This window comes from Taudactylus pleione, unplaced genomic scaffold, assembly GCF_031769625.1.
Source record: "Taudactylus pleione unplaced genomic scaffold, aTauple2 ptg000198l, whole genome shotgun sequence".
NCBI lineage: Eukaryota > Metazoa > Chordata > Amphibia > Anura > Myobatrachidae > Taudactylus > Taudactylus pleione.
This window is the reverse complement of record NW_028284600.1, coordinates 9167191-9185979: the sequence shown is the minus strand read 5'-3', so window position 1 is coordinate 9185979 and position 18789 is coordinate 9167191. Positions and strand designations below refer to the sequence as shown.

General features: G+C 44.5%; 1 protein-coding gene across 1 annotated transcript in view; it reads left to right on the top strand.

Moving 5' to 3' along the window:
• The window catches only part of LOC148518847 (CUB and zona pellucida-like domain-containing protein 1), an 83077-nt gene extending 65824 nt beyond the window's left edge, over nt 1-17253 (top strand). The window contains 3 exon segments of the mRNA XM_088476939.1: nt 5735-6132; nt 9027-9292; nt 17204-17253. Coding sequence (XP_088333065.1) covers nt 5735-6132; nt 9027-9292; nt 17204-17253 — 714 coding nt within the window.
• The last annotated feature ends 1536 nt before the right edge of the window (nt 17254-18789 follow it).

Below are 18789 nucleotides of genomic sequence, written 5' to 3'. Positions count from 1 at the left end.
CTACAGTGAAGAGGCGACTCCGGGATGCTGGCTTTCTAGACAGAGTGGCAAAGAAAAAGCCATATCTGAGACTGGCCAATAAAAGGAAAAGATTAATATGGGCAAAAGAACACAGACATTGGACAGAGGAAGATTGGAAAAAAGTGTTATGGACAGACGAATCGAAGTTTGAGGTGTTTGTGAATCACACAGAAGAACATTTGTGAGACGCAGAACAAGTGAAAAGATGTTGGAAGAGTGCCTGATGCCATCTGTCAAGCATGGTGGAGGTAATGTGATGGTCTGGGGCTGCTTTGGCGCTGGAAAAGTGGGAGATTTGTACAAGGTAAAAGTGATTTTGAATAAGGAAGGTTATCACTCCATTTTGCAATGCCATGCCATACCCTGAGGACAGTGCTTGATTGGAGCCAATTTCCTTCTCCAACAGGACAATGACCCAAAGCACACCTCCAAATTATGCAAGAACTATTTAGGGAAGAAGCAGGCAGCTAGTATTCTGTCTGTAATGGAGTGGCCAGCGCAGTCACCAGATCTCAGCCCCATTGAGCTGTTGTGGGAGCAGCTTGACCGTATTGTACGCAAGAAGTGCCCATCAAGCCAAACCAACTTGTGGAAGGTGCTTCAGGAAGTGTGGGGTGAAATTTCTTCAGATTACCTCAACAAATTAACAGCTAGAATGCCAAAGGTCTGCAATGCTGTAATTGCTGCAAAAGGAGCATTCTTTGACGAAAGCAAAGTATGAAGGACAAAATTATTATTTCAAATAAAAAACATTATTTCTAACCTTGCCAATGTCTTGACTATATGTTCTATTAATTTTGCAACTCATTTGATAAATAAAAAAGTAAGTTTTCATGTAAAACACAAAATTGTCTGGGAGACCCCAAACATTTGAATGGTAGTGTATATATATATATTGTCAATTTATTTTCTGTCTGTGTGTGCATGTTAGGCTTAGCCGTACAATAAATACAGCACGTTGCAACCTAGTGCTGCCCGACTCCAGTCATCATCAATCGGCGCTCCGGGCCCAAGTTCTGGCCCTGAAAATATACAAAAAAATTGTGTCTGTTTTTTGTCTAATATATATTTGTCTGTGTGTGTGTGTGCACGTGTTAGGCTTAACCGCACAAGATACAGCAAGTCAGCAACGCAACCTAGTGCTGCCCGACCCCAGTCGTCATCAATCTGTGCTCTGGGCTCAAGTTCTGGAGCTGAATTTTTTTTTTTGTAAATTGTCTTTTTTTGTCTAATAATTGTCTGTGCATGTTAGGCTTAGCCGCACTAGATCTAGCAAGTCGGCAACGCAACCTAGTGCTGCCCGACTCCAGTTGTCATCAATCTGTGCTCTGGGCCCAAGTTCTGGAGCTGAAAAAGAAATAAAAAAATTGTCTTTTTTTGTCAATTTTTTTCTGTGTGCGCACGACTGCACGTGTGTGAATTTTGTAACCGCACCTTGGCTACACTATTGGTGCTTGTGACACTGCTTCAAGACCACAGAAATAAGGAGGGCTATCACATGACAGGAGAGCAAGGCCAAGAACCACATGTTGTAGCTGCGGCCAGCAGTGCAAGGCCATCAACTTTCTCGTCCTCTATGAAGGCCCATGCCCCAGGGCTTAAGTCACGCCATCGATATGGTAAAGCTACTTTTACTGAAGTTGAGAAAAATTTAATTAAAGGAAATTTGCCTTTAGATAAACAAAAAATTGACAACACGAAGTGGCAAGGAAAAGATAAGGCCTTGGCCTTTCTTTAGGAAGACTGCTGGTTCTGATTCTGATAGACCTTTGGAAAAAACCTGAGGAGAGTGCAAGTGTGTTGCCATGTGTGAGCCAGACCTAAATACTAGTGTACTGGAGGATCCTCGAAGTTCCAACATTTGTGTGCCCTCTGTAAATGTGGGGAAGGGCAGTCAACATCTTGCAGATGTAGTCATGAAGGATGCTTCTGTGGAATTGCACATGGAGGAGGAGGATATTTTGGTAGTTGAAGGTGCTAAGGATGATGAGGATGTTGATGATGAAGATGTTGGTGATGAGGATGTTGATGCCGAGGATGTCCTTTGTGTAAGTAAGGCAACAGCTGTTGCCCATGGATTGAAAAAACCAAAGCCCATTGTTGTCATGCCGGGACAAAAAAATCCACTTCTCACGTGTGGAATTATTTCCACCCCGATCCGGACAACAGTTGTCAAGCCATATGTGACCATTGCCAAGCAAGAGTGAGTAGAGGGAGGGACCTAAACCACCTAGGAACCTCCTCCTTGTTACATCACTTGAAGCGCATTCATCAAATATCAAAGTGTATGTCGCCAAGTTCCAAAACTCAAAACTTAAAAGTCCAGTGTCACCTACCTGCTCCCTCTCAGTGAGATCCAAGTGCCTTCGATCTCCAACACCAACACTTGCATCATCAACATCCTCATTCGTCATCGGGAGTAGTCCTGCTGCATCCAATGTTGGTATTCAAAGCATGATTGACTCCTCTCCTATCCGTGATTCCTCAGAAGGATCCTTGATGACTACGCCTGTTGCTGCTGCTGTTGCTGCAAGTGGATCTTCATCCCAGAAGGGGACAAGGAGGAAGACTACTTGTAGCGTATCCTCCAAAAAACAACTAACTGTTAAACAATCGTTTGCAAGGGCAAACAAGTATGACAGCAATCACCCATTTGCACAGCAGATTACTGACACCTTAACAGCTATGCTGGTATTAGATGTGCGTCCAGTATCCACCATTACTGCAGTGGGTTTTCAACAGTTAATTAAGGTCCTGTGTCCTCGCTACCAGATCCCTTCTAGATTCCACTGTGCTAGAACAGCAATTCCAAGTCTGTACAAGGACATTAAAAAAAACCTTATTAATGTCCTCAGAAATGCCATTGTACCCACTGTCCACTTGACCACTGATATGTGGACAAGTGGGACAGGGCAAACTAAGGATTACATGACTGTGACAGCCCACTGGGTAGGTGTATTGCCAGCAAAAGGAGCAGCAACATCTACCAAAAGACAGCTGATACAGAGGCAGGCTACTCTTTGTATAACTGGTTTCACTAAGAGGCATACCACTGAGAACCTATTAGAAAAACTCAGGGAAATCATTGCTAAATGGCTTACCCCACTTGGAATTTGTGATTTCGGACAATGCCACCAATATTGTGAGAGCATTACATGTGGGCGAATTCCAACACATCCCAAGTTTTGCTCACACAATTAACTTGGTGGTGCAACATTTTTTAAAAACTGACACGGTCATGCAGGAGATGCTCTCGGTGGCTTGCAAAATATCCAGACATTTTAGACATTCGGCGGCCGCTTGTTCAAGATTGCATGACCAGCAGGTACTGTTAAATTTGCCCTGCCATCAGCTGAAGCAAGAGGTAGTAACTTGGTGGAATTCTACCCTCTATATGCTTCAGCGGATGAAGAAACAACAAAAGGCCATCCAGGGCTATACAACGGCCTATAACATAAGCCGTGGAGGGGGAATGCACCTTACTCAAGCACATTGGAGAATAATTTCCGTGTTGTGCAAGGTTCTCAAACCCTTTGAACTTGCCACACGTGAAGTTAGTTCAGACACTGTCAGCTTGAGTCAGGTCATTCCCCTCATCATACTTTTGCAAAAACAGCTGGAGAAACTGAAAGAGGAGGTGAAACAGAGCGATTACGCAACGTATGTCAGACTGGTGGCTCAAGCCCTTGATTCACTTCACCAGGATCCAAGAGTCATCAATCTATTGAAATCTAAATAATATATTTTGGCGACCATTCTGGATCCTAGGTTTAAGTCCTACCTTGTGAGTTTTTTTTCCAACAGACCAAAATCTAAAACTGTGCATAGAGCTGTTGGTAAAAAAATTGTCAGCTGCAACCGCATGTGAAACGCCATCATCTCCTCCTTCAATTTCTGCAGCTGCCAGGAAAAAACTAAATTTTCCTTACAGAATGCCTGCTGGTCATGCAGATCGTTCACCAAAAAATTACATCTGGTTGGGCCTGAGAGAACTGCCTACTAGTGGCATGTCTTCTACCGTGACTAAGTGTGATACGGTCTCCATTCACAGAATGGTGGAGGACTAGTTTAGACATAACATCCTAATAGGCATGTCAGACAGTCCCTTTCAGTACTGGCAGGAAAAAGAGGCAATTTGGAGTCCCATACACAAACTGGCTTTGCATTACATAAGGTGCCCACCCTCCAGTGTGTACTCTGAAAGAGTTTTCAGAGCAGCTGGCAACCTTGTCAGTGATCAGCGTAGGAGGTTACTTCCTCAAAATGTGGAAAAGATTATGTTCAATAAAATGAATTACAAATTCCATGAGGAAGACCTCTACCAACAATTACATCAAATAATTACAGAGGCACCTATGGTGGTTTCCAGCGGGGATTAATTAATATTGTGTGAGGGAGAGGATGTACACACTGATGGGGATGACAAGGACGACGACAACTTGTAATGTAAAGCCAGTTTGTGTATGGGATAATTTTCATTTCTATGTCCAATGCACATTGGCAGCTTGTTTTATGGGGGTCCAAGCAAACCAATCATTTCAGCCACAAATGGCAGTCCTTGTCACTGAAATGATTGGCTTGTTAAACTGTGAATGTCCTGTTTCATATACCACATAAGGGTGGGTGGGAGAGACCAAGGACTATTCCATCTTGCACCTTTTTTCTTTCCATTATGTGCTGGTTGGGGCATTGCTGCCTGGCATTTTAAATTAATGTTATGGTTGGTTTAGGAACCAATGATTTGTTTTTAAATTAATTTATTATCAATTTTACAGCCAAGGGCTGCACCAATTAATTTATTTTTATTATTAATTATTCAGCCCAGGACTGCACCAATGAATGGTTTTTTAATTAATTTATTATCAATTTTACAGCCAGGGGCTGCACCATTGAATTTATTTTTATTATTAATTATTCAACCAGGGGCTGCACCCAATTAATAGTTTTTTAATTAGTTTATTATCAATTTTACAGCCAGGGGCTGCACCAACTATCAACTATCAATTCTTCAATCCTCAAGGGTATCTCAACCATCATCTTTGCACAGTCCTCAACCCTATTAATAATTATATCAATCAGTTATGAGCCAGCAAGCTGGATGCAACCTTATGGCTCTTTAACTAGATGAAAAAATCAATATTGTGAGCTGTGAGGTGGTCAAAATTTACTGGAAATGAGTGGAAATATATGTTATTGAGGTTATTAATACTGTATTAACAAAAAAATGCCCATTTTATGTGATTTTAGCTGATTTTTAAGAAAAAATCCAGATCCAAAACCAAAACACGAAAACAAAACATGGAGGTGAGGTTTTGGCAAAACCAATCCAGATCCAAAACCAGGGGAGATCCAGATCCAAAACAAAACCAAAACAAGCGGGTTGGCGCACATCTCTAATTATTTTTTCTCTCTACCACATTTACTTTCATCTCCATCCTGAGATGTCGATAGCATATCAGTTTAGCCAGTGTCACAGGTAACATATTTGCCCTTCCTAAATATGCAATAAGAAGCATCCCCTCTCATTACTTGCGATACCTGGTGATTCAAATAACACTTGCTGTCACTAATACATAAGGATAATTTCTAAATCCAACTCACATTTATAAACTATCCAAAAATATCATACTTATTTACATTATAAGATAAGTAAGAATATACATGAAGGTATTGGAATTGTCCCTTTGCATTCACTTTCCTTCTTTTCCTGCAGGTGGAGGACCACACAATTTACTACACAAACACCATCTTCGCCAAACAAACTGGAGGAGTGATCACCAAGCGTAAAGAGCTGCAGTTCATTGTGACCTGTGAGCTGGACAGTAACTCCACAGTGGAGGTTATGTATATGACCGAGGATGATATCATCCAGGATCAAAAGAAATCCGGGAAATATGATGTCAGCCTGGCCTTCTATGACAACTACAGCCCATTAAAGGGTTTAATCTCTACAGAGCTGGACACTCCGTACTTCATTGAGCTCAATGAGACAGCGTTCCTCCAGGCCACAGTAAAGTCTCAGGACCCTGACCTGACGGTGTTTGTGGATACCTGCTTCATATCCTCAGCAGCAAATTTTCATTCTCCTACTTATGATCTTATCAGACATGGGTAAGCGGAGGAAACTCAACGCAGTACAAGCAAATTGTGAATGTTGTTAGGTTAAAGCCAAGTCAATGGCACCATGGATGAACAGGAAGACTGAGGATATTGTTTGTAGTTCTGCCAGGGTCAATGTAAAGCATACCTGATGTCTACTTTCAGTGGAGGACATTTTGTTGCAGAGGTGGGCAATAAGCCTCCCTGCTATCTTTTCTCCCCCCTCCTATCCTCCCTGTTATCCATCTTTCCCCTGTCCTCCCTGCAATCCTTATCCCCTCCTGACCTCCCTGCCATCCTCCTCCCCTCCTGTCCTTTCTGCTATGCTTATCCCCTGTTGTCCTTCATGCTATCCGTCTACCCCCTCCTGTCCTCCCGGATAGCCTTCTCCCCCTGCTGCTATACTCCACCCATACATGCCTACTCTCCCGGGATGGCCGAGAATCTTCCAAATATTGGATTGTAGGCAAATCTCCCGGCCGCCATCACCTCCCTGCAAGCCCCTCGCATCACCCCGAAGCCCTCCTTGGCGGTGGGGCTGGCTGGTAACACGATTTGCCCAGAATCGCATCATTGTGGGCCCCCCTCCCTGCTTTGCAATGCCATTAAGCTTGGCATTGTAAAGAGGGGGAAGGTCCACAATGACGTGATCATGCTGTCATGCCCTGGCCCCCAATACAGCATCATCACCCGGCCACGCCCCATGCTGTATACAGACATTAAGCTCCCTCGGAAGGAAGGAGCTGAATGTCGGCAAGTATGACTCCACCCCTGCCCTTACCTTATACTTACCTTATTCACACAGTGATGGTCAGAAGAGGTTTCTCTCATTGGTGGGTGCACAGTCTGGTCCTCTGCCAGTCCCATCTGCAGTAGAGGAGCTGGAGTCCTGTGATGTGGTTGCTCCCAGTCACTGAGAGGCTGGGGGCGCACCGCACAGTGATGATGTCAGCACGCAGAGTGCTCTCATCCTATCAGTGACTGAGGAGAGCCGCGTCCTGGGACTCCATCTATTCTACTGTGATTTCAGAGTAATATTTTATAATCCATACCTGTCTTCTCTAATCTACCAATATTCTTTCAACACCTACAAATCTCCGTTGCTCGTCTCACTTGGACTAACACCAGTGCTCGCGTCAATAATCAAAGGGTGGAAAACAACATCAAATACATTTTTAAGAGCGGGATGTAGTCAGCATCCCTGCCGTGCAGGATGCCGATGGTTTAAATACCGGCGCCGGAATCCCGGCAGCGTCGGCATCCCAGCTCCAGTATCCCGATCACCTACATCCCGATGGTAAGTATCGGGGATTAGGGGAGGGTTAGGGTTAGGAACTAGAGCAGGGGTTCCCAACCACGGGCCTCAAGGCACACTAACCGTCCAGGTCTTAAGGATAGCCATACATTAGCACAGGTGACTTAATTAGTACCTCAGTTATTTCGATTTAAGCATCTGTGCTCAAGCATGGATATCACTAAAACCAGGACTGTTAGTGTGCCTTGAGGACCGAGGTTGGGAATCACTGCACTAGAGTAAAGGTAGCAATAAGCGGCCCCCCAGTTGCTGTAGAACAGGGGTTCCCAACCACGGTCCTCAAGGCACACTAACAGTCCAGGTTTTAAGGATAGCCATACTTGGGCACAGGTGACTCAATTATTATCTCAGTTATTTTGATGTAACCACCTGTGCTTTAGCATGGATATCACTAAAACCAGGACTGTTAGTGTGCCTTGAGGACCGTGGTTGGGAATCACTGCTGTAGAACTACACATCCCAGCATGCCTTGCCACAGTTTTGCTATTTGCCCCTGATTAAACTGTTTCAGGGCATGCTGAAATGTGTAGTTCAACAGCAGCTGGAAGGCCACTTACTGACCACACCTGTTTTGTGGGTTCAAACAATACTGTATCCTATGAATTCACTAACCAGTTACCTCACTGAGGGTTGAGCCATTCCTCTTGCTCAGTAATTGTGCCATGCCTAAGAGACCCACGGCCAGAATACAGACATCAGTTAGGTTTAGGCACTAACGGGCAGGGTTAGGGTGTGCAGGGGGGGGGTTAGAATGCAGGAAGGGAGTGTTAGGGGGTAAAGGGGGGAGGGGTTAGAATACTTACAGAGCTCCTGTCAGGATTCTGAGCATCGGGATGCCGCTATCAGTCTTTTAGCAGTCGGCATTCAGGCTGCCGGTCTTTTATACTCAACCCCTAGCAAATTGATAGGCTGAATATTTATCCTGAAAATTAGTATAGTTGCCAACTGTCCCTAAATTCTAGGGACACTTCCAGGTGTAAAATATTTAATAGTCTATTTATTAAACTGCAATCAGCCAGGGAAACCTGCAGCTTTCTCCAGAGAATCGCTATTGCAGCACATGCTCCAATATAGTAAAGAGCTAAAGGGGCACATCCACTAGACGATCTACTCCCTGTCCAATCTCTAAACGATTTTCCCTTGATTTTTTTCCATTGAAATTTTATCTTTCAATCTGAACGATTTGCAAACTATCTTTATTAGATCTAGTGAAATTGACCTGCATGTTCAGTCGTCTGACGAGACGATCAAACGACCAGCGGGAGCGCGCATCGTTGATCGTTAACAACCAAACACTGCACGATTTATAAACGATTTTTAAACGATTGAACGACAACGACATTGTTATCGTTCAATCGCCTGCTAAAATCGTGTAGTGGATGACCCCCTTAAGGTCAGAGAAATCTTATATGATGCAATTCTCTGTATCTGTTACCACAAAAATGAAAAAAAAAACAATTCCTTTCCCTCTTTCATGAAAGGGTTTTCTATGATTTTGCCTTTGGCCTACTGTAACATGACTTATAAATGTATGTATTATATTTGTATGTTTGTGCATGTACAGCCCATTAAATCGTGTACTTCCTTACAGATGCATAAAGGATGACACCTATCAAAACCTCGGCTCAGGCAGTGGTTATGCCCGATTCAGTTTCAACGCCTTCAAGTTCCTGGATGCGCACCCCTCTGTATACATTCAGTGTCAGGTGGTGGTGTGTGACATCAATGACGGTAGATCTCGCTGTAATCAGGGATGTGTCACTCGTCAGCGCCGAGACCTGGGCTCCACTGTCAGGAAATCAAATGCTGTGCTGGGACCAATCCGTCTGAAGCCTCACAGTGAATATGACGCTGCAGGTGAGATACTCACTAGAAAAAGACAATCATGCCTAATCTACATAAGGATGGTAAATCAATTACTGTAGACAATAATGCTGTTAATATGTAAAGAACCAACTAGATTCAATTAGCAGGCAATAGGGAAATTGTTTACTTTTAGGGTTGGTGGTACTCACCTGAGTCAGAGATAAACATATATTTAATTATTTATAGGGAGAGAAAGAAGATACTCTATGATGTCAGTACTGCCATTATGGCACCCTTTAGCACTTAGGATGCGATTCAGACCCGCTCGGTAGATGCGTTCGCACGCAGCCGCTCTGTTGCTAATATATGCATAGGAAGCGATCATACGGCAACACATGATGACGCCCACTATGTCTGTGCGGCAGAGGGAACGCAGGTCGGTCTAATGACTCCCCCTTTCCCTTTGCAGTACACGTCATCCCTAGGAAGTGTATATAACAATCGGTAACATCGAGAACCATCGGAGGCATACACAGTGCTAAAGGTAGACCCTACCCTGCTGCAAGCACTGCGAGTGCTTCAGTGTTTAATGTAGCCTGGTGACATGTACAATAACGCTGCCTTGTAATTATGCATGCCCGGAAGATGCCGTTTTGATGCTCATACACGCCTGCGTTCGCACATCCACTTCCCCATTTTCCTGGACCTTCCCCTGTCACCACCCACAAATGGCACATTCTGTCACTCAAAGAAGCGGGCAGTCCGTGTACTTCGAGCGATTGCTTCCCGATCGAAGTGACTGGCATACGCATGCGCAGCATGCGAATATCGTCCAGCAGGGTGCGAACCCAGCCTAGCGACCAGGTCTGAATCGGGCCTTTACTTTCTTATTAAAACAACCATAAATATCAGCATTTCCTACCATGATGGAGTTACCATCACTGCAAGCTTCCACTCTGCTCTCAGCTAGGTACGGTCATTGACTATCAGTGATTTGCCACTAGTGATCCGCAGTTTTGCAATCGATTGGGAGGTCTGACAACCATAGATGACAGAGATGCGGAAATATTTTGCTGGGGTGTCGCTTAGCCCTACCTTCTTTCCTAACTGGCCCACTTCATTCACATGACCATAGTTGTGGTGCCCATAGTTGTGATGTCAAACAATTCATGGATTTACGTAGATGACTTCATGCCATCGATGTAAAGTACCAATGACACCAGCAAAACAAGAGCCTCTTTTGGAAATGCATTGGTCTGACACATGAACAGTGTAGCCCTACTTAGGATGGCCCCATAGGGATAATTGGACAAAGACCTAATGATGCATATGACCAACAGATTAGAGTTTCCCTACACATGTGTTCGACCAGTAAAGAGCAGACCAGGTAACTGTGGTCATGTACGAGTCTAGCTGATGGGCATTAAATACCTGGTTGGGCACTCTCCCAAATATAATTATGGGGCCATGGAATGGGTGTTCCATGTCTGATTCTTAGGGGTGTATTTACTAAAGCAAGGGTTTTTAGAATTGGAGTCAGATTATAGCTATTATCTTCTATAAGGTGCTAGATAAATGATAAGTAAAATCTGATTGGTTGATATGGGCAACAACTCCACTTCTAAAAAGCAGCACTTTAGTAAAATACCCCTTATATATATTAAAATTGCTTGTCAGCATATAACTCTGCACTGAACCTGACACCCCGAGAAGGGCTGTTTGGAACGACTGAAGCCAAAGTGTATGAGGACACATCGGTACTGTATTAATAATTTATAGATTATTAAAGTGTGCCTGTCATCTACACACAATGAAAGCATTCATGTGTGCGTAACTAAGGTTCATGAGAATCCAGGGTGTCACTTCCGAAGTGGGAAGTGGACCCGGACTGGGTACAGGTAAGTCCTTGCGAGCAGTTTCCTGATATTTGAACGAGGCTGGACGAACGGGGTACTTGTTCATGAATGTCCCTGCCTTTGCTGGATGATGCGTGTGAGGTTCTGGTTTTGTTGTGGGCCCGGGGTGGTAAAAGGAGCAGACACTGAAGCAGATTTAAAAATAAACGTGGAGTTTTAATGAGTGGCTTAACAGACATGAATGTGGCAAAACAAAAAGTCCGGGTATAGCACTAAAGTGCACTTGAGAAACTGTAGTGAAGCAATGGGAAAAAGTCCAGGTAGTGATAACAGAAGGTAGTCCAGTATTCTAGGGTTTGTGAGGCTGAAAAGAATTGCAGGCTGAAGTGAGTTACAGGCTGAGGTGAATGGCAGACTGAAGTGAATTGCAGGCTGAAGTGAATTGCAGGCTGAGAAATAATGTCCAGGGAAAATGCAAGTGAAGGCAAGGTGCAGGGTAAAAGACTGACACAGGTACTCAGGCAATGGGAGAGGCAATAAGATAAGGCAGGGGAATCCAGCAGGGTTAGGAGCAGGTTCAGGTGAAGCAGGCTTAGGCAGAAATCCAACAGGCGGACTAGCTCAGGAACTCTCTCTCAGCTTGCGCTGAGAAACACATTGCACTGGCAACCAAAGGAAGCTCTGAACTCCCTTAAGTACCCAATGCTCGGCCGTGACTGGTCAGAGAGTGAGCATGTGACACACTAGGATTGGCCGACTAGGTCACATGGCTGAAAGCAAGATGGCGGCGCCCATGCTGGAGCGGAACGGAAGCACCACCAGGCCTAACCAGCACAGAGTGACAATATACCCAAACAGGACCACGCACAGCCAATGCTCCCCGCCAGGCACCAGCACCACCGCCAGACGCCCCCCGCCACAGCATCCTCACAGGTATCACCCACCGACCACCATGCCGAGAAACCCTGGTCGTGACAATGTGGAGGACAAAGATCCCAGACTAGGGGGTAAATTTACTAAGATTCGATTTGGTCCCGATTTGTCCCGTTTTTGAACTCAGGTAGGATCGATCACAAACGGACGTTTTTTTCACTGGGTGGGAACCGCAGAATGAACTTTAGTAACCTGTGGCTCTCCATTGACTTCAATGGAGGAGCCGTTCATTGGCTGAGAGAGGCGGGCGCTCACCTCTCTAAGCCAATGAACGCACAGATACAGCTCTATAAAGGCAGAAGCCACGTCTGAGCGTTTCTTTCAGGAGATATCAACCATCTTGGTTGGTATCGGTGACATGAAAGAAACCCCTTTAGAGTCCAGAGTGAGTAAAAATATATTGGTATTATTCACCCGTATTAATCTGTCCTTTTGATGAGAAAACAATAAACAGATAATCCTTCTTTACCACCAATAAATGTAATTCAGAATGTTTGGGAATAGGCACAGCACCAATATAAGATACTGCTCCTCATCCTCCTGTGACCACCAGGGATATATGGGAAAGATTTCTGTACTGCACACCCTGAATATATATATATATATATATATATATATATATATATAATATATGTATATATAAATATATATATATATATATATATATATATATAAAATGGGAGGTGCTACCTGATGAGACTAATTGCAGGCACAAAAACAAACAAATGTCAGGTGCACAACTCCAAATTATTTATAATATATAAATGCAATAAAATTTTGCAATCAATAGAGGTTTTTAGCATAATCTTGGCCAAGGTTATGGGCCTACCCACCATATCCAGGTAACCTCTGTATGGTAGGTTCCTAACATACTACGATTCAAATCCAGAGCACAGGACACCCCCAAACTAGCCCAGCTAAGCCACCCCAGGGCACCACCATAGTAAGTAAAGTGCAGTGTAAAGAGATAGTTAGGAGCAGCTGCTGCTGCATATAAAGAATGAAAATAAAAAGTGAGGTACATATATAATAAACAACAGTGAAGGGTTAAAATGTGTTATAAAAGAAAAATGTGTTATAATGCAGTGCCCTGAAACAGATCAACAAAGGCAATCCAGGGGGACCCACGCCCCAAAAATTAACCAAAGTTGCACTACAGTAGATAAAACTTGTAGGACTTACCTAGAATTGTGCCTAATACTTTTGTGCATATTCATTACAAGACTCCATGCTTTTAAACCAATAAGGTAGGGGTGCTAATCCAGACTGAGGGCATCTCCTTTCCCTCAGATGTGCAATAAAGCACATTAAATGGATTATATGGGAAAGATGGACTGCACACCCTGAATATATATATATATATATATATATATGTAATGGGAGGTGCTACCTGATTAGACTAATTGCAGGCACAAAAACAAACAAATCTCAGGTGCACAACTCCAAATTATTAATAATATATAAATGAAACAAAATTTTACAATCAATAGAGGTTTTTAGCATAATCTTGGCCAAGGTAATGCGCCTACCCACCATATCCAGGTAACCTCTGTAGGGTAGTTCCCTAACATACTACGATTCAAATCCAGACACAGGACACCCCCAAACTAGCCCAGCTAAGCCGACCCAGGGCACCGCCATAGTAAGAAAAGTGCAGTGTGAAAGAGATAGTTATATGCAGCAGTAGCTGCTCCTAACTATCTCTTTCACACTGCACTTTTCTTACTATGGCAGCCCTGAGCACAGTGAGGAGGCTGTTTGGGTAGATGTTAAAGCGGCAGCCCTGAGCACAGTGAGGGGGCTGTTTGGTTAGATGTTAAAGCGGCAGCCCTGAGCACAGTGAGGAGGCTGTTTGGGTAGATGTTAAAGTGGCAGCCCTGAGCACAGTGAGGAGGCTGTTTGGGTAGATATTAAAGTGGCAGCCCTGAGCACAGTGAAGAAGCTGTTACAGTAGAGATGAGAGATGAACACATTGTTTTAAATGAAAAGTAAAACAATTAGGCCACATATGATGATGACTTGTATTATGATGGCCCTCTTTCTGTTCATGATCCCTACTTCTTCAGGGTCCTGTAAATAAGAAGCAAAGTATTTAGTGTGGTATTCAGTGTAACAATATATATTATGTAACATTTCTTTCCTTCCTAATTATACATGGCATGGCTGTAACTCCTGGCTTCTCCCAATGTTGTTTGAGAATTGGCAGTTTATTAGAATATTAATAGGCATATTTATAAAGATACAATTTGAATATAGTCCACTGGAAAGCACAACACATGTGTCTACGAAGGACTGAAGTGTGATATAGAATATTTAAATTGGAGTTTGTGGCTGAATCCAGTTTCCCTTACACAGAAATTAGAATTTCTCTTATTAGCCCAACACACCTATTGTATATTAATGTAACACAAAGAAACTGAATTAATTTCTAAGGTAGTATACCAAAGCCTGTGTAGAGGGGCATTTTAGGAGTGGAGAGGGCCCGTGCGCAGACTCAGTCCGGGCTCTCACCCGTGTCTAGCAGAATCTTCAGTGCATGCATGGATCTTCAGGAAAATGGTGCCTGTGCCTTATTCCTGGGAACATCTCTACTGCACATGCACAAGCTGCCACCATTTTCCCTGTGATTTTTACTGTTCTGCAGCACTGGCCTGGCACTGCTGAACATGCACTCTGGAGACTGTGAAGAGGTGAGTATAACTATTTATGGGTGCAAGGTGTGTGGTGTGAGCCCCCCTGGACCCAGGGCCCATGTTCGCCCGCAGTGTCAAATGCAGGATTTATAGAGGGGGATTTCCAAATGCTTGATTTCAGAGCGAGTTTGGCCAGTCTATGAAGATGACATCATTAGCACTTAAACAGCTATAATATGTGTCATACAAAGTGCAGTGTATGTCATAATTTTGACATATACAGGGCCAGCAAACATAGTTAACCCATTAGATGTGGTAGTAGGGCAATCCCGCCTGAGCTGAATGTTTTTTATTTCAAATGTGGGCATCATTCCAGAGGATTGGAGCAACTCTGGGAGTATGGGGAGCGGCAGAAACTCCTAGCACTGCCCTGGACATATATATACATTTGTTTCCTTGTGCACTGGATAGTGTATGTTATAGAGTGTTAATAATTATCCCTATAGATGGTCTATAGTAGTGCACCCCTAACTGCACATTTTCCAGATCTCTTAGTTGGTGCAAATCATTAAACATTAATGATTGTGTTAATTATTTCATAGTAAAATTTAATTATATACAGTTATAGTGGTCATGGTGTGGGTGGGAAGCGGGGTTTCCAGGAAACCTGATCCCCCCCCCCATCCCCTGCGTTTGCCTATGGCCTGACACCCTGCACCTATTATAGATACGTCGTTGCCTGTGCGTAACACTGAGATAGAAAATCACATAATTAGTAGCTGGTCTGAGACCAGGTAGTGGGAGGTCACTGCATTGCTTCATTTGAATGCACATCAGGGGAGTCTCTGTACATCCATGTTAGGGGTAATAAGGACAATGTTCAAATTATGAAACATACAGCTCTGGCGATTCCAAATTACTATAAATTGTGTTTACATCAAATCTTAAATAATGCATTGGTTTATGAGCAATACACACTATTCTTCCTACAATATTCTGCATGACACTTATTACCTGCTGTAATCCTGTAACCTACAGATAAGAGCTAACTCTCTAATCCTGGCCTCAGTCGAGTTATGTTAAACCCAGCGCCCGAGTCCACTGTCTGCCTGATCCCCTGCAGTCCTAAACCAAAGCAGTCAGGAGGAACCAGCCACAGTTACTAGAAAAAAAGATGCTGTACCAGGCAATACGCAACAGGCACAAGTAAGGGGTTCCTGGTGTTGATGAGCCTGGTGGTGGCAGCAATTACTCTCCTACAGCTAGTGTGCAGTCAGCGCTGTTACTGCCACTAACAGTAACCCACCATCCTTCCACTAATGGTAACCCACCATCCTGCCACTAACAGTAACCCACCATCCTTCCACTAACAGTAACCCACCATCCTGCCACTAACAGTAACCCACCACCCTGCCACTAACAGTAACCCACCACCCTGCTACTAATGGTAACCCACCATCCTGCCACTAACAGTAACCCACCATCCTGCCACTAACAGAAACCCACCACCCTGCTACTAACGGTAACCCACCATCCTGCAACTAATGGTAACCTGCCACTAATGGTAACCCACCACCCTGCCACTAACAGTAACCTACCACCCTGCCACTAACGGTAACCCACCACCCTGCTACTAATGGTAACCCATCACCCTGCCACTAAGGGTAACAAACCACCATGCCACTAATGGCAACCAACCACCCTGCCACTAACAGTAACCTACCACCCTGCCACTAACGGTAACCCACCACCCTGCTACTAATGGTAGCCCATCACCCTGCCACTAATGGTAACCCATCACCCTGCCACTAATGGTAACCCACCACCCTGCCACTAATGGTAACCAACCACCCTGCCACTAACCGTAACCCACCACCCTGCTACTAATGGTAACCTACCACCCTGCCATTAACAATAACCCACCACCCTGCTACTAATGCTAATCTACCACCCTGCCACTAACAGTAACCCACCACCCTACCACTAATGATAAAGAGAACCCATCATCCTGCCACTAATGGTAACCCATCACCCTGCCACTAATGGTAACCCACCACCCTGCCACTAACGGTAACCCACCAACTTGCTACTAATGGTAACCCACCACCCTGCCACTAACAATAACCCATCACTGTGCCACTAATGGTAACCCACCACCTTGCCACTAACAGTAACCCACCACCCTGCTACTAATGGTAACCCACCACCCTGCCACTAACCGTAACCCACCACCCTGCTACTAATGGTAACCTACCACCCTGCCACTAACAATAACCCACCACCCTGCTACTAATGGTAACCTACCACCCTGCCACTAATGATAAAGAAAACCCTAAGACGGATCAGTAAAATCATAGATAAGATGGAAGGAAGAGACATGGAGGCAGAGCAAGACAGGACCCTAATGAGGAGCGTGCAATCAGTGCTGCTGCCAAGGGTACAAGACTGAGGGGGCAGCATGGTTGGCACTTTATTCTACTTTGTGGGTTGCATATCCAAGAACTGCAATGTACCTTCCTGCTCCTCTATTTCTCCCCCAGAGATTACTGTGCGATGTCAGGTGTGCCAGGGCTGGGGGGTGCCAGACTAGGATGCACAGGTGCCCTGCTACAGCACAGGAGTAAGTCTATCTATGCCCAGGGTTCAACACTCTCCTCCTCCTGCTTCTCCTGAGCCCCAACCTTCTGCTCCTCCATCTCCACATCCACCAGTAAGAAGCATTTCCTCTTATTAGTGTACATGAAGTATACATTGTTTTTGTACAATGGTATTTGAAAATCTGAAATTTGAAACTAAACTACTGGATCTAACATATCCAAGTAATTACTGACAGCTTGTCTGCATAAATAACAACATTTGGATGTGAAGCAGACCTTGGGCACATTCTGCCTTCTGGGAGACTTTGGTTGTCTGCAAAAAAAAACAAACACAAATGTTAATATGATGAAATGAGAACTTTGTTTTGCACCAAATAGAAACATTTTGTAACACATTATAACTCAGAGGAAAAGGAGGGTTATGTGTATAGGGTTGTAACTAGCAGGGACGGCCCCAGGTCTACTAGACCTGTGCGACACATTTTGGAGTGTCCCCCCCATTCGAAGTATATACACAATTAATACTTGTATTATTATTTTTAATATTATTATTAAAAACACACAGAGAAAAAAAACACATACACATAGGCCGCCATAGTAAAATAAACACACACATTGGCTCCCACAGGAAAACACACACATACACACATACAGGCCCCCACAGGAAAATAATAAAACACATTGTCCCCCGCTGGGAGTCAAAGAGGCGGACACCCAGCAGTGGCTGCAGGTTATCTTTCTGTCTCAGGAACTGTCACTTGCAGCGGAGCTCACAGCACCGTGCAGTCGGGACAGCGTGCAGATGCATGACCTATGATGAGCCTGCCGCTGCCCGGCCTGAAGTTAGAACCAGTTGTGTGACAGCACTGCCTGCCAGGCTTGATCCATCCAGGGTCCCAGTGGTAGCCTCGTAGAGCCCCCTATGAGGTGGCACCTTCATGCGCCCGCTCTGCTGGAACAACCCCTCAAGTGAGCCCAGGTAACTAGGGACGGGTGAGCGGTGCCATTGCCCAGGGCACTGGGAGTGACTCTATTGCTGCCCAATGGCATCTGCATTTGGTTTGCATGAAATGGCACCCTGCAGTCAGTATTTCTGCTGCAGAGCCGCCAGGAGCATCTAAAGGACACTACTAGTGGCTCTACAGGCTGCAGGGTGTCCTATGTTTGCTAATGGCAGTGCTCTGATTGCTGCCCCACCCCCTCAGAGTGACATCATGATGTCACGTGTTAGGCAGTGACACAAAAGCCTACTGCTCGCACCTCCTGTTACTGACGCTAGTGAAGAGAAAGGAAAGCTCTTTGGCTGGGCAATTTATTGTTATATTTAAAGTATTAGCAAAAGAAAACCATAACGAACTTAAGCTGGGTTCACATTAGACGATTTCTTTGAACAGTTTGGCCGGATCGGAAAGACAAATTGTTCAAAATCGTCTAGTGTGTACCCACTATGTCGTTCGCAGCGTGCTCCCGTTTGGTCGTCAGCCACATTGTCAGGCCAACCATACATGCAAGCCAACCTGATGATGTGG